The following is a 15,522-nucleotide window of genomic DNA, read 5'->3' on the forward strand; positions in this document are numbered from 1 at the left end:
AACATGAAATGTTTTTCGAATAAAAGCGAGAAATTCAAATATCCTGCATATTTGGATATTCTTACGAGAACGACTCTAGTTTCTCCGCGATATTTGCATATGAATCTCGTTTTCGTTGCATATGTATAATGATTGCCGAAGTTATGGGATCGAAGGAAACTAACAATGATTTTATTTGCAATTTATTATACCAAGAGCAGCTATCGCTAATTGAAAGCGTAAACGTTAATTGTATCAATTCTCCCCTCCTACAGCGTGGTTTACTCTATACATGGGATTTAATCGAATCAATCCCGTCTGAGCGCACCAGACGCTCTAGAACGAGGAAAAAGAGAGAGAGAGAGAGAGGGAGAGAAAGAGAGGGAGAGAAAGAGGGAGAGAGAGAGAGAGGGAGAGAAAAAGAAGGAGATAGATAGATAGAGAGAAACACCGAGAAAGATAGAAAGAAATTCTTTCCCTAATTTCTGTGCTTTAACGTAATTAAGCAAATCAACACTATGTTTGACTGCATCAAAAGAGACAAGATTTTTTATTCTATTTCAAAGTAAAATCATATTAAAATAAATTTGAAACCAAACCTTATTTTTGACGACTCCGCTTCTGCTTCTTGTAAAGATTCTATGAACTCGATAAGTTTTCGTGAACATAGAGCCAAAGGCTAAGGAAAAACCAGCTGATAACAGATAAACTCTTGCCTAGAAAAGAGAATATAACAATGATTTTAATAGAGAAAATTTATAAATGATATTTTATAAGAAAACGATTCTCACGGTGCACACGGTTGGAAAGTAATCATCATTATCTGGAAGTGTTGCATGATCAAGTCCAAGTAGTATAACCGCACCATAGACGAGACAGCAACCAACTGCAGCCATATTGTTTAGTCTGGGACTCGATAGTTTAATACTTCTGCGAGCAAGCGAGCATAATTTAAATAAAGTTTCTTTTTTTCTTTTACTCTCTCTCTCTCTCTCTCTCTCTTTTTTTTTTTTTCTACGAAGCACTCTAGATCTTAGAGCTTACTTGTGCTTTCGAAAATGAAGATTGAATGCGAGAAAGGCGATTGCCAGGGCAACGCCGATGCTGGCTAAGCAGGTAACCGCGAGAAAAGCTGCAGGTGCTACTGTCACCACTCTCAACCTGCATAAAAAATGAATACCGTAAAGCTGAGTAAAAATTTATATCAAGATATCGGAATTGGTCGTTCGAGCTTTAACTATTTCATTGTTACGACGATATGTACAAAATATAGTAGAAACACCAATGGAAGCCAACGTGAATCGTGATAAATGTACCAACGATAGATAGTATATGTAAACGGTTTGGTTAACATTTTACGCGACCACGAAGAGAGCACGAGGATAATCCCCTGAAATTCCTCGCTCTACTTACTATGACCTCTTTGAGTTTAGAGAGAGAGAGACGCAAAGTTTAATCGTAGCATCGAAATTGTCTCATTATACTTGTGAGAGAACTTTTGATCCGACTCCGTATGATTACTCAGAGATTATCCTTCGTTTCCTTCGAACGAATAACATTCTTTAACAAATCTTATAAGCATGCTTTATACAATATTTTCTTTAAGTTTGAAACTATTATTGGCTATAGTCATTGATAATCGTTTTCATTTTATTCATTCATTTTATCCCAGAAGCGAATTATATATAAAATATCGTATCGATTTTCATCCAAAATTACAATCATTCAATTCGTTATAAATGTTAACGACCACTTAGGAACATAGCTCGAAAGGCGAGTCTCGCGTGAACTTAATCAAAGATCGTTTGGTTAAATCAAGAGTGATACTACCGGAAGACCCGACGAGCTGCAGGCGGATGCCCTCCGGGCCATCTTGTAGCAACGCATCCTGGACAGTTCATTATCAATTTCCCATCTTCTGGAGTGAAGATCGCTATCTCCCTAATAGAACGGCCTGTAATAGGAAAATTTTTATAAGATCGATATCTTTCATGTTCTCTTTATAATAATAACGAAGGTATACTAAATACAAACGTATAGATACGTGCAAGAATATATATATATATATATATATATATATATATATATATATACACGAGATTGTATACATCGGGGCAATAACGCCAGTAACTAATCATAAATTCGTTATTGCTCGGTGTTCTATCGTTCGGAACATTATTACGGCAATTATACCTTTGGTTTATGGCGACTGAAAGCCAACGTTAATCGGCCATTGTTAGGTGTTCTAGATCGCTATAAAGAATTTACTTGTAGAGAAAGAAAATAACGTAGATAATATCAATTGAAATTATTTTTTTTGTAAGAGCAAAAGATGAATTGTTTGATGGATCAGATTTTTTTTAGAATCAGAATAATCGGGATTTTGTTTTTCGATGAATTAAATCGTCGTATCCTTTACGAACGGACGAGTCCGTGTAATCATTTCAGGGGATTACGTTTTGCCGTTGCGATCGAATCTTGTTGGCCGAGCACGAATTGAGGATAATTGGTTTCGTTTCAGTGTAAAGAGCTACAGAGACGTTGGAAAGACCAGTTCGATCAGAACCGAGACTTTAATTCCCTTTTCGCGCTTGACGATTTTTGAAATTTCTTTTTCTTTTCTTTTCGATTTCTTCTTTCGACTTGTTCTTTTTTCTTTACTTTTTACATACGCTATATGTATGTACGTATATACCTATGTCAACTTATCGACCAAAGTCGATAAGTCCAAAGGATATAACTGCGTTGAAAATTAAAGTCGTAAAAGTGCTCGCCAATGTCCATGTCGATGAATTCTCCTCGTAAACTCTTTTCGAAATGATTTTGAACGAATTATGAGTTTCGAACGAATGATTCATATTACAAATTTATTGATCATTTTGACAATTTTGATTCATCGATCGTACGATTATAAAACGATACGAGGATATAAAAAGAGAGAATTTGATGGATAAAAACAATGATCGTCGATAAGAATAGAATTATTTATCAAAGAATATATATAAAAATATATATATAAGTGTTCATCGTAGGAATATTGAAGAAACGAAGGAGCTACGAGATAAGATGATCTCTCTTCGAGTAGTACGACAAATCGATAAGATAAATTTTTATAAACACGTCTGGTCTACTTTTTAACGACAGATAAAGATAGGTGACAGAACTCGAATGATAAAAATAAAAGTGGTTGCATGATCGTTTTTCGAAGTTCACATTCACCAAATACTTGGACGTATCTTTCGATGAATCTTTAAAACGGTATATTCTCTCTCTCTCTCTCTCTCTCTCTCTCTCTCTCTCTCTCTTTTATACATGTGCTCGTTCACAGTATGCGAAAAAATGTCGCATTTAGTGTCGAAATATTCATTTTTTTTTATCTGCTCTTTACGGATCGTTTTAAGAGTCCTCCGCGAATGGGGTTATTAAACGAAATTACGTTACGTTTATTTGTCATTTGTTAGAAAGTTTTAAATAATATAAAATCAAAATATTTGAATACGTTATTATTTCGAGATTTTTTTTATCGTTCAAGAAAGTACGAATTTGATCCTGAAATCAGAAAAAGAAGATTTTCTATACTTCTAATCATCTTTTTGTCTCTTCAGAACTTTATTAAAGAAGCTTGAGACTAAGAACGAAAACTTTTTGAACTTTGGATCTACGTTGTTTTTTTGTGACTCTTATCGAAACTTTCTTTCCCTTTCTCTTTTTTTGGCTCCTCTTGAGTTCTCTTTCTTTCTCTTTCTCTTTTTCTCTCTCTCTCTCTCTCTCTGTTATATCTTCTCGAATTTTTTTCTGCAATAAAAAGAAAAAAAAATCCGAATAAAGCGATAAAAAAATGATGCGAAATTTTGTCGAATTTAACGCACACGAGAATTATTTTTAGGAGGATAAAAAACAGAATACATTGATTACATCGAGAAAAAAAATAATACGTCGATACGAATTTTTATTGTAAATATCGTGATAAAATCAACGTCAAAGTCTTTCTAAGAGTTTCTTTTCCACCTATACTTTAGCGTCTTAGAGACCTTTATTCATAGTATTTTTCGACTTGAAACATGGAACAGATAATTTCCTTTGACAAACGCGTGACAATCCTTGCTAGCTTCTGTACCCGACGTATTCATATTTTTGTGCGAATCTCTTGCAACGTTCTCGTTTGTAGTTCAAAAACGTTATTTCTTTTTTCGTCGTATTCTCAAATTTATGTTTTTTTTTTCTTCTTTTTCCCGAAATAACATCCAACAATGTACGTACTAAATTCACATTTTATTTTACTTTTTTCATCGATTGCAATTTTATGGCCTTGTTTTTCCTACGTCGCACGTTACAATGGACTTTTTAACAAATCCTACAATAAAAAATTTGTTGTCAAAGTCTTTTTTTTTTTTTTTTTTTTTTTTTTTTTCGTTATACTTTCTCTCTTTTTCTTTTTTCATTAAAGAAGTAACAAAAGATAATCTTAAAGTGATCGGAATGATACGTTATGATGCCAAGAAGAAATTTGTCCGGGGCTAACAAAGAAAACGAGTCAGGTTACTTTCAATTTTCCTATCATTTTCCAAACTGCTCCCTCATAGTGATACTCTTTTACGTCGAAAGATCGGCATTGTGAAACGATGCCAGGTTTCTGTCACACGATTTATCAGCACTTCGAGAGAGAAAGTCCAAACTTTTCTTTCTTTCTCTTCTTTTTTTTTTTTAGCCTCGGGGTTTGCGTTCTCGAAGCGTATCATCGAAGAGGTCGATTGCGACCACCCCTCGAAGCTCGATTTGATGGATTATAGCTGTAGGATCGTTCGACACAATTCGACAAGTCCGTCCGGATAACGTGATGCTCGTGTAAGTGGAACAATTAAAAAAAAAAAGAAAAAAAAAGAGGAACGAAGAGAGAGAGAGAGAGAAAGAGAGAGATAGAGATAGAGAGATAGAGAGATAGAGATAGAGAGAGAGAGAGAGAGAGAGAAAAATACGACATAAAGAAGTTTAACGATGATATATCCAATGTATCGAAACATACGAAAAACGTATGCTTCCTTTTAGGCTAGTTCCATTGAGCGAGAGTAAATTCGTGCCAGTTCATTGACTTTATCTAAAATCGATGCCTGAAAGTGCAGGTAGTAAAAATAAAAAAATAAAAAAGAAAAAGGAAAAAAAAAAGGAAATAGAAATAAAAAAAAGAGCAATTTGATAATTGAAGATCATAGTCCGTGACGTTCGTAAGGTTAACGAGCTGAACGAACGATCTCTCTTGGGCTCTCTCTCTCTCTCTCTCTCTCTCTCTCTGTCTCTCTCTCTCTCTCTCTTTCTCTCTCTTTAACTTGAATATCATTCGAATGGAATTTTGAGAAATTTGCCGATCATCGAATCGATATCTTCTCCTCCGTTATATTTGAATATCTATCTTGTATCAAAGTCTTGGATAAGAATTTAAATAGGAAGCCAGGTTTGGAAAAGAGGCGAGGATCGGTATGTCACAATTTTCTGTCGAAGCTTTTAAGAGATTGTACGATTCTCCGTCCAGCCTGATTTTTGTCGACCGAGAGACAATCGAGTCGAAACAAAGAAAGTAATGAATCGCGGCCTCGATTTTTCGACACGGCTTGTCGCGTTCTCTTTTCTTTTCACCGTGATCGATCGGCTTGTACCAGTAAACATAGCTACGGAACATTCTCTATTAAATCTCGTTGAATTAATGGACTTCTTTCTCATGTGTCCTAAGTATTTATCGTGATATTACAAGCGACATACGTTACGTTTCTTTATTGAAGATCATAGATCGTACATTTTCGTTGGCATCTTTTTATACCCAGAATGTTCATATATAGTCATTCCGGTGCCATTATTTCACCATGCATTCTTGGCGTAGTATCATAAACATTCCGATGCAGTCGGTACATTCAAATTATGCATCGGTATTGTTTCTCAGAAGAAGAAAAATCTCTTGACCCTTTGGCCATTGTTATTAGTTCTGTTTTTCGAAGCAGCATATATTCATGCGATAGCACCCTAAAGTTTTTTAATAATCAAGAAAAAGGAATGAATGGATAGTAAAAAATTGTTTTCAACAGAGATATTTTTTTTATATTTCAAGAATAATATTTTCCTCGAGTTATTATAAACGTTACTACGTAACAAACACGTTGTTTTGTTATTCCTGTTGCCAAAATTCATTTTGTTATATGTGTTCCAATGCATTTCCAATAGTCACTTTGCTCGTATTCGCTCTGGTGCATTTATCAGCGTCGAATTTAATTCGATTTCGAGGTAGAAATCGACCATCTAAATTCTCCAGTAGCTGCACAGACCACCTCATTCTCTCTCTCTCTCTCTCTCTCTCTCTCTCTCTCTCTCTCTCTCTCTCTCCAACTTTTCCTAACAGAGTGTTTACTTTTATTGTTACATTTTGAGTTTGTACGGAGGACAGAAATATTGACCGGTGCTATCGTCTCTCTCACTATCACGCGAGGTCTCTATCTTAACCTTTCTTGTTCTCTTTCGTTTTCCCAAGAGAAGTTCTCTTCCGATTAATTATTCATCGTCGCTTTGCCAATATCCTGTCGTTAGAATGCCAAGTATCTTTGGCCCCATTCGCATGAAGCTTCTATTCTACAATTCCTTCTCGTTTTATAGTTCGCGATCTTCTTTATATCGAAAATGCCTTACGGCCTTTACTTTCCAAGTTGTAGAAATCGCAAAAGATCACGGTAACCGTACGTTTGCTCACATCTTTTTCTCATGAGGAAGATTCTCAAACATTTTACTAAGCTCTGTGAGTTAAATGTCATAGTTCATTAATTAATTAAGATCATAGACTAGCCTCGATTTAACACAAAGAGTACTTATTCAGGAAAATTATTATACTTGGATGGATAAAACTAATTTAAAATGATCGGTGTACAAGTATTGTGTTCTGTTGAATTTTATGAAAATTAATTAAATAACATTATTTAATGATGAATTTAATATAACATTAACATTTAGTCTATATTAATACTTAAAAGATTAGTTAACTGAGTATTACATTTCGCGTAATCGATTATTTCTATGAAAATGGACAGTCGCGATAATAATTTGATTGGTCATTAATTGAACTGTGGTGATAAATACTATGCGCAACTTGATCGGCTTGTTATCGGAAAAATTAATAGAATTCGATGTTTAATTTGTTCTTGTGGTTGTTTTACTTTTTGTTATATTAACTGATCGCACATTCATCATAGGATTTGCATGCATTTCCAAGCTCGCTTCAGTCGATTTAATTATTTCGTGCGATTTCTCCACTTTTTCCTTTTTTTTTTTTTCTTTTCTTTTTATATTTTTCAGTTATCGCACCAATTCGAATTCGAGTGAAATTTAAATCATAATTAATTGAAGAAAATATTTTATCGGCAAATTTTTCGATGTAGATAATTTATTTTTATTTTTATTCACATACACACACACATATATATATATGTATGTATATATATATATATATATATGTATATTATATATATATATGTATATTATATATATATATATATGTATATATATATGTATATTATATATATATATGTATATATATATGTATATTATATATATATATATATATATATATATATATATATATATATATATATATAAGCGAATTGATATAGAACTCGTTAGACATTTGATCTTAAAATATAATCATGTGTATTTCGTTGATGACACTTAAATTTGCCATTTCCACAATTTATATACGCAGAATTGAGAACGTAGAAGTATTTTTTAATTACGAATCGATGATCATTACCGTTCTTTCATCATGTTTAATTAATTCATTTTACGCAGGAAACGAATTCATTTTCAAAATGATTTTATTCGAAATGATATTTTAACTTATCCAGGTATATATGAAGTATGTTTTTTTTTTTTATTTTGTTAGCCAGCCAAGAAGGACATAATTATCGTGCGTACCAACCATGTTATAATTATCAAAGTCCGGTGAGAAAAAATTGTCAAAAATATTCACTCATTAGAAAGCGCGAGGTGAAAGCATATCGTGTAAAAATAAAGTTTTTATTCTATTATGCCGGTGATATAATTAAAATTTGTCATAATGCTTCGAGACATTTTCAAAATATTTTCCAAAGGTTTCCTTTTGATCTTGGATGTTACTATCTTTTTGTTACGTCGTTGTCATTTATTTCTCATCTTACGTAAATTATAATTTCACGAAACTTTTACGTCGTAAAATTTAACGAGTTCTTGAAACCATTATAGTAAAGAAAAAAATCCATTTTATAGGCAATCACGTGCATTATATACACAAAGAATATGATTGAACAATAATAATAATAATAATTTAGAATTTAATATCATAAGATTTATTAGTAATTCAATACATAGTAACTTTTTGATAGTTAAAAGATTTCATATTTTCTTCAATAATTTTCTTTTTAATGTTCCTCTATTGCCGTAGAATCTCTAAGAAAAATCGTTTTTTTTGCACGGTAACATGATCTTTCGTGTTGGGCTCCGAGCATAGCTTTCACGATATATCGGTTATAAACGAATGCTTTTACCGTAACAGAGATATAGCATGTGCATCGTTGCGATCTGCACTTCACAATAGAAATCTCATAAATGGAATCATCGAACCGCTTATGTGTCAGTTAGCCGCGATATGTGAAGAGGATATGCGATTTATTATAGTATTACGCGTACATAATTGCTGATGATTTCAGCAAAGCTACGGGCATTTCACGCGTCGAACAACAAGTGCATCCGTTATTATCAATGTCATTGTTCTCTTTCAGAACAAATAAATTAGTACCGGGATAGAATTTATTTGGGACAAATAACTGTAAACCATATCTTTTATCTTGGGATCAATATAATGGATTTAAAGTCCATTAAAAATGTCAGATATGGTAGGTACTAACAAATATTTAGGACAACGTATATATTCAGAAAAGCACCTCTCATTTATGTATGCTTATAATGTATAAAGAGAATATATCAAGATTAATCTAATGTTTTAACTTACCCTGCATTTGATAAAAGGCGGTGATTCCGACGCGATCTGCACCGTCAAAAAAAACTGGCCCCTAAAAGCAGAAACGTTGTAAAAATGAACTTCTCGCTTTACTCTTTTCGCGAAATATCGACGTATCATCGCTAATCTAATAAATCCTCCTTTTAGTTACAGAAATGATGGATAGTGTATATTTATTTGAAAATACCTCACGAAAGAAGCCAAATGTCCTTGTTCGATAAATTTTTAAATTCTCCTTTAATAAACAATACTTATTTTTGTTTAAAAATGAGAATGAACAGTTTTCCTCTTACAGTAATTTTCCCTTGTTAGTTACGTGCACTTACCGAAACACCGATAAAGTGTAAGAGTTTAAGTTGTTCGAGGAGATGTTGAATAAGATCCTTATTTGTGTGCGTATATTGCGCCATACTCTTGTTCATTCGATTTAGTATAGTTTCAGTATTGGCCAAAGCCAATGCCATTGCCCAGACAGCATCATACGTTTGAGCAGCAAATTTCGAATGAGTTACACCTCGTTTTGCAAGTTCCGAAATGAAGCCTCTGGTTGTCTGCGAAAGAGGTCAGTTTTGTTAAATAAATTAGCAAATATTAATAATATATCTAATATTGGCTAAAGTCCTTGTACTGAGAAAGTAGGTTAAACATGTTCAATGGTACATTCGCTTTAAAGGATATATTGCATATTATATCGTTCTATGAAATAGATCCGTACGATCATGCGAATTTGATATGTTTAATATGTTTAATGCAATACATTAATATATGAATCAATGTTTACTTGTGTTCTCATCGAATCACGTTAACGTTATAAGTCGTTTTAATAAATGTAAATCTTAAAGGATTGAAAGAGAAGAGACATCGGAAGAAGACTAGTGAAGAATCAACAAAGTCTTGTCTTATAAATGATCGAAATTGCTTTTTATCGATCATGTACATACCATTCTCGAAGGCTTTTCTATGGTTTCGTATAATCGAGATCTCTCCGCTTATCAGCATACTTGTTGATACAAAATTAATCGATCTTGATCTATAATCATCTTAATGCGATAGCTCTGATTATAGATTGAGATTTTTTTACTAAATTGGATGGATTATTGTATATTTGCATGGATAAAATCGAAAATTGTATACATTAGAATTTTCTATCTATAAGATAATTTTTTAAACAATCTACTGTCATTTCAATTACACGTTGCTTGTATAATTCAACGATATCGTTTAGATCGTTGGTTTTAGTCTTTTTTTTTTATTATCCGCGTTAAAATTAATCTATTAGAATATACAATCTTATAATTGTTTCACTCTATCTATTTTAGTTTAGTTTATGATACTTAATTATTTGAATTCTATTTCGTCGTTTTCGTAGCGAAAGGTCTATTTTTTTTATGTCCTTGAGAAACATCGACGCACGAAGTGGAATGGTTTAAAGAAGAGAAGTGCCCGGCTTATTTTTTCCCCAGAATATTTCATACGAGAAAAGCGAACGATGACAATTGAAACGTAGCAGAAGTCGGCCATTCGCCGCCTACACGAAATGTTCGGCTTTCAACGGGCCAAAGCAAGATTATATATGTATACGTGTGTATATGCATATATATATATATATATATATATATATATATATATATATAATAAAAGAAGTGTCTGTGACGCACATATTAAAAGAGCAGTCGCATACTTATGCAGTCGGCGACGCAATCGGAGAATAAAACAATAGAGTTTCACGTTTTATTTGAATTTTAATGTATCAACCGATAAATATTAAGAAGTGAATGTTCTTTAAAGTAGAAGTGTAATGAAAGAATACGAGTATCCTCTTTTCTTATTTCAGTAAAAAATTTCGTTTTATTTGTTTAACTTTGTTAAGTTATTTAAATTCAACTAAATTCAACCTATTCATTAGTTTGATTACCAGAGTATAGCAATTTTGGTAGATATCGAGAACGTCAATAAAATATTCCAAGTATTCTCTTTCTCCGGCTGAGCATTGCTCGTTTGAATCAAGAATATGGAATGCCAGTGACTTCATCTCTTAGTAACTTCAACAATGATAAAAGCTACAGACAGCTGCAAACTAGCTTTCTTCTCTCTGTTTGCTCCCGTTTTCGCTTCTCTTCAGAAGTTTATGATTATTATTATATATCCGTGACAAAGAGAATTACCCTAGATATTATTATATCTAAAAGTTTTCTAGCATAACATGCATAGTGTTTCTTGCCGTCAGCTGAGAAAACAGTAGTTTTTTCTTTAATCGGTAATTGTATGAAGCGTATCGATATATATATATATATATATATATATATATATATATATATCAACGTTTGATCCCTTTTATTATTATAAAGATTATTACACTTTGGCTTAAATCGACAAGGACGGTAGATAAGTTTCCAAGTAATATCGTTTTCACGATTAATTGAAGGATGGAACGAAACGACCAGACGATGAGAACTTAAAACAAGAAAGAGAAGAAAGAATGCGAAGCTTAAAGCGGAAGACCGAGAGTAAGACGAAAAGAGATTTCCGTAGACTTCCATTAGTCTAATTTGGATCGTTACGTATTTTATTATTATAAATCCCGGCTTTTGTTAACGGCCACGTTCGATGTGTGTGTGTATATATATATATACATACACATATACACATATACACATATATACCTTCCTTTCCTTTTTTTGATTAAATATTATCGATCGAGACTCGATCAAGTACAATCGATTTGCCTGCATTTCAGTCAAATCTTACCAAGCCCGAAAAGCTGGTCTCTCCTTTAAGAACGGAACCGTAGCTTTTAACGATGATCAAACCATCCAAAGCCTGCGACAACTGAAGGGCTGAACATTCCTCGGGTCCCGACTCCCACCAATCGTTTGTCATCTCGGATGGATTTGTCAGATCGATGGTGTCACCTGGTAGAATCCAGGCGTAATCCCCTCCGTGCATACCGAGTTTCCAAGCCTGGAAACAAGGGAAGATAATACAGCTATATGGATTATTAATCGTCCGTTCTTTATTTAACCATTTTCGTTGGCTCCGTCTTGGAATTGTGCGAGTTATTTTCGTGATAATGTCGGCCAGTTCTTTCCTGAAATTCAATTTCCTTGAGTACCTGTTTTCTGTGTTCCTTTTCTGTTTTTGTATATTCTTGAAATTTTCTGGAGTATGTTTAAATAGCTTTGCTTTTTATACTTCATTTATTTGCATTTAATAACAGAACTAGATCAATCGGAATTATTGTCAGAATTATCGTAGGATGAATAGATCTGACTAAAGAAATAGATGATGGATTTAGGTATTATTAATGATTATTTTTTTTTCCCAAAGGATAGACGCCCTTCGATATAATGAGAAATGACATCAAGAGAGCCATCCTTCGTAAAGTCTTTATAAAGTATATATACGTCCATTTGCCTTCTTTCATTTATTTCTGCCTTTCCTTTCTCCCCATTCGTTTCTTTCAATCAACACCGACCTTTAACTACTTTTAAAGCAACGGCAATCGATATTAAAATGTTACTTGCAGTACTAAAATATCGTATATCGTATAAAAAAAAAAATTGAAATAATTTATAAAATATCTTTTCCAAAAAGCGAGAAAACATTGCGTTCCCTTTGAACCAAATACACGGATTATTGGTGAAGGAACAATGTTATAGTAGAAATAGTTTCCATTCTTTATCTGAAATACTTTCTACACAGATAGTTTTAACTCGAAAAAATTGAATTTTAACTTGTTTAACACAATTGTCAATGAATGTTATTCGATATTATGAACTCCATTGTGTTTTAATAACTTCAAAAATAGAAAAGTCCAAGCCTTTTTGCGCATCGATTTATTTAAAGAAAAAAGTCATTCTAGTGAGAGAAATACGAGTAAGCCAAATGATAGTCTTTACCGAAATCCCGAACGAAAAACAAAGAAAGATAAAAAAGGAGAAAGAAGACGAAAGAAAAAATCGATACAACCATCATTTCACAGTATCGAACTTCCTCTCTGCCGTAAATCGGGTTCTTCTTTCTTTACCTTACACTTCAACTAGGAAAAGTAGTAAAAGTGATAATAAAGATATATATATATATATATATATATATATATATATATATATATATATGGTCTAGAATTTAAAGTCTTGACCGCCGAGATTAATAGTAAAAGTTATTCAGAATTTCGAAATAGAATTTTTTTTACTTTATGAATTCGTTATTAGTTACATTAATTATAATATTTGTCACATTGTTATTATTTTATTGATCTTATTATTTTAGAGAATTTTAAAAAATTCCAACAAAAGTATGTTCCAATTGATCGCGTGGAAAATTAAGTACCGTTCATTGATGGGTAGAAGAAATCGTTGCCGTTCTTTCTAGCAAAAGAGAAAAACTTGAGATTCGGTTCGCATGACTGGAAATGCATTTGTGCGAAAAATTGAAAATCGTTAATGGAGAGAAGAATTGTACATTTTCATTTCATTTGTAAAAATATAAATAATGGACGATTCGAATCGTAAATTTTATCATTTATTTTTGCAAGAAATAATTAAGAGATTAGACGTTAGATTATTTTTACAGTTATGATACTTATAAAACTAAACAAATAATCAACGTAGAGAAGAAGATGTAATATCTAATATGACCTATAAACATTAAATATATAATTAATATTATTAAAAAAATTTTTTTTTATCCTTTACCGTTTAGCAGATATTCCTTGGAATATCTCAAAGATAAGTATTTCGTATAATAATAAATGACCCTTGTGAGAAAGTCCATTGGACCGTCGAGGGTATGTGTGCTAAATATTCCAATATGGAACAATATAAATTGTTATTCTATAATATTTTCGAATAAAATGATTGATCGATATAATTTTTTATTCATTTCAATTATTATTATATCTTGTGCGAGATCGTGCAATTTATGCGATTGTCACTATATAACAATTAGAAACAACAAAAGAAATTGAAAGAATACAATCGATAATTTGATGATAATAACAATATGTTTACTCGTGCATCAGATGATGATATTATGAATATCTTGATTTCATGATTATGTTTTGTTTTATATAAAGTAACAACAATGGTCTGAATGGAAAATTCAATTTGGGCCATCGATGGCTTATATGGCATTCGACCTGTTTAGCGCCATGAATTAAATTTTTATATTTCATCTTGGAACTTTTCTCTTCTTCTTTATTTCACTTTTCACATGAACTCGTTCGTATCCTAATTCGATGTGATCGAATGTTACAAGGAGAAACGGTAAATGATCCGACCAATTCTATTAGGATCGATGTACTCATTCATAAAACTAGACACGTTAATACGTCATTCTCTCGCGTGCGTTATTCACATTTATCAGGAAGTACAAGTAAGAAATCGTTTTTCATAATTCTTGTTTCTTATTGTATGAGTTATAGATATATAGAGATGGAGACGAAAATATTCTCTCGGATACCAGAATAATAAATGACTATTAAATATTGAAAAAGCAATGGTTGAATCGATTCGTTTGAGTGTCAGGAAAGCCCGTTAGAGATATTGCTTAATATAATGTACTCGGTGAATGCTGACGATCGGTTTATTGGATCGTTCTTACGGTTGACCAAGATTCGATCGAGCAGATCGATCTTTGCAATTTATAAAGACTTTTATAACTATTCGTCGAATTGTTTATCATGTGTTCACATGAAGATACGCACAATTAAGTCACAGAAGTTTTAAGAGCCGAGATATATCTTAAGAGCAACATTTTTATTCTACATCCTTCCTAAAACGGAAGCCATTAGGTTTTAAAGAAACTTAAAAGCGCAGTATCTCTTGTTCTAAAAGATATCCGCTTTAAGGAATGCAAGCCTGACAGATTTTATTTTCCTCTGACATTTTTATTTTAGACTTCGTAAAAGAATTTTTCAACGTTTGAAATAACATGTAAAAAGTTTTTTGATAAAATTTTTTCTCCCAATTCGTATCAGTTCTTTTCTTTTACATTAATTCTTAGTAAAACTTTTGCTTTTGAAAATGTAGAACGTGTGCGACGACTGATTAAACTTCACTAGTTCTATTGAATTATAGTTTTAATGTACATGATATACGTGGTATTTAGAAAGAAATTCAAAGTATTATGTAGTGTGATTTTATGAGGAATCGTAAGCTTGACAATCTTGGCATATTCCATTGTATTAACGCAATAACATGCGAGAGGGATGTTTATAAAAAGATGTATGATGTCTAGTAGAACGAGAGTGGATTTTTTTTTAAAGGAAGAACTTTTGAAAGTACATGCATATAGCTTTACGTAGTACATACTCTAAGAATGTAAGATATGAAAGTATATACGTAAGTTTTATAATAATTAGTACATTTTCTTTGTATCTAGAAAATAGAGTAATCAAAGATATATCTTTCGATGTATATTTATACAATCTGATTTGAATTTAAAAATATCTATTGTGCTTGAAAATTATGTGAGATATTGATTTATAAACAAATTCGATAACTATTTTATAAATTATG

At 32.2% G+C, this 15,522-nt stretch overlaps 1 protein-coding gene across 3 annotated transcripts in view; it reads right to left on the minus strand.

Moving 5' to 3' along the window:
- GABA-B-R3 (gamma-aminobutyric acid type B receptor subunit 3) overlaps positions 1-15,522 on the minus strand; it is a 42,072-nt gene that overhangs the window by 7,204 nt on the left and 19,346 nt on the right. For all 3 annotated transcript variants that reach the window (XM_085660283.1, XM_085660284.1, XM_035865253.2), the window contains exons 6-12: positions 11,753-11,965; positions 9,331-9,555; positions 8,996-9,056; positions 1,810-1,933; positions 1,024-1,140; positions 771-909; positions 579-695 (exon numbers count right to left, since the gene is read on the minus strand). In XM_085660283.1, the coding sequence (XP_085516409.1) occupies positions 579-695; positions 771-909; positions 1,024-1,140; positions 1,810-1,933; positions 8,996-9,056; positions 9,331-9,555; positions 11,753-11,965 (996 nt within the window). The remainder of the gene's footprint in view (positions 1-578; positions 696-770; positions 910-1,023; positions 1,141-1,809; positions 1,934-8,995; positions 9,057-9,330; positions 9,556-11,752; positions 11,966-15,522) is intronic.

This window comes from Vespa mandarinia, chromosome 11, assembly GCF_050613455.1.
Source record: "Vespa mandarinia isolate Hongniang chromosome 11, ASM5061345v1, whole genome shotgun sequence".
NCBI classification, from domain to species: domain Eukaryota; kingdom Metazoa; phylum Arthropoda; class Insecta; order Hymenoptera; family Vespidae; genus Vespa; species Vespa mandarinia.